The following is a 1501-nucleotide window of genomic DNA, read 5'->3' on the forward strand; positions in this document are numbered from 1 at the left end:
ATCCAAGTCTACAAAATAAAACAGTCCAAACTATCTCCAAATTACAAAATGTTAATAGAAACAGCCCAAACTATCTCCAAGTCTACAAATGTTAACAGAAATAGTTCTTACTATTTCCAAGTCTATAAAATGTTAACAGAAACAGCCCAAACCATTTCCAAGTCTACAAAATATTAACAGAAACAGCCCAAACTATTTCCAAGTCTACAAAATATTAACAGAAAGAGTTTCCAATATCTCCAACGAGAATCTCAAGTATTAAAGTCTAAAAGTTTAGTGGGAATAAAAATAGTCCCAAATCCATTCATGGAGAAGCTTAAGTATTTAACACCATGTTAGGGAAGCCTCTTTCCTAATCTGTGGCTTGTTTCTTATATTACTGAAGTTAATGGTTCTAGCTTTACATGTGTAACAGACGACATATCGATCTTAAATGTCTTGAAATATAATTCTGTCACCAATGGTCGTGAGAATTGCTTTTTACACATGAATGAAGATATATTCAAAAGTTGAACAGCACCATTAAAATCACAGGCGACACTTTTGCCCTGGATAGAGAGTTTCCTTACCAGACTAGGAATACCCACCATCGTCCATAATAGCAGACGGCTCCGGATTGGCCACATGGAACTTGTGATGCTTCTTGAGCATGCTTATTGAGCCAAACTCGCCATGGTGGCCATGGTGATGTCCATGGTGACCGTGGGAATGATGTTGATGGTGGTGGTGAGATTTCTTCATTTTCTTTGTTAATTCTACAAGAAAACATTTTTCATAATATTGTTCAACATGGTAACATTCACATATTGACCACAGTAATGTGTTGTGTTCAATAGTTGCTTGTTGAATGGCTAAAACATGATTTAATGCCCAAGGGAAAAAACAAAAAAATGGAAACGTCAACCAAATTTCAGAAAAAATGAATTAATATTAATGTTTGATTCAAGTACAAGGTATTATTAACCATTTGGCAGAAAAGTCACGACCAAAAGCACCAAAATGATATTACATAAATTCTTTCAATACACATCAACAAAGAGACGATGACTCATCTGTATGATATTCCCCTCCTTTGACTTTCATACATACCGGTTTGGTACTTAGACCATTCAAATCTCTGTATCTTGATCTTACTTCAATTTTCCTATATCCTAGTTGACTTTTTGATTTACTATAAATATCTGTCACAGATTTGGTGATATTCCATCATCACTTTGACAGAAAGTTGTGTTTAAATATTATTCAAATCAGTTTCAAATTTCGTTCCAAGTTTCAAAGTTGCAACCTTCATCTTTGCAGTTTTCCTTTGCAAATCATTTTTTCCTGGTGAACAAGTGTAGTTGTATTCAAGTAGGATATATTTAATGATTAGAACACTGTTTTAGAAGTGGGACTGTGGGAAAAGCCATACATGATGTTCCTGAATTGGGTCCTATGTTTGTAACAAAGGTAAACCTCCTCTGTAAACATGAATTGGGTCTATGTTTGTAACAAAGGTATA

The 1501-nt window shown here is 34.4% G+C and overlaps 1 protein-coding gene across 1 annotated transcript in view; it reads right to left on the minus strand.

The window, feature by feature from the left end:
- Positions 1-587: 587 nt before the first annotated feature.
- LOC110459598 (lateral signaling target protein 2 homolog) overlaps positions 588-1501 on the minus strand; it is a gene marked incomplete at its 3' end in the record, with an annotated part of 20352 nt that continues 19438 nt past the window's right edge. Inside the window, exon 4 of the mRNA XM_021511940.1 lies at positions 588-755. Within this exon, the coding sequence (XP_021367615.1) occupies positions 588-755 (168 nt within the window). The remainder of the gene's footprint in view (positions 756-1501) is intronic.

This window comes from Mizuhopecten yessoensis, unplaced genomic scaffold, assembly GCF_002113885.1.
Source record: "Mizuhopecten yessoensis strain PY_sf001 unplaced genomic scaffold, ASM211388v2 scaffold10131, whole genome shotgun sequence".
Lineage (NCBI taxonomy): Eukaryota > Metazoa > Mollusca > Bivalvia > Pectinida > Pectinidae > Mizuhopecten > Mizuhopecten yessoensis.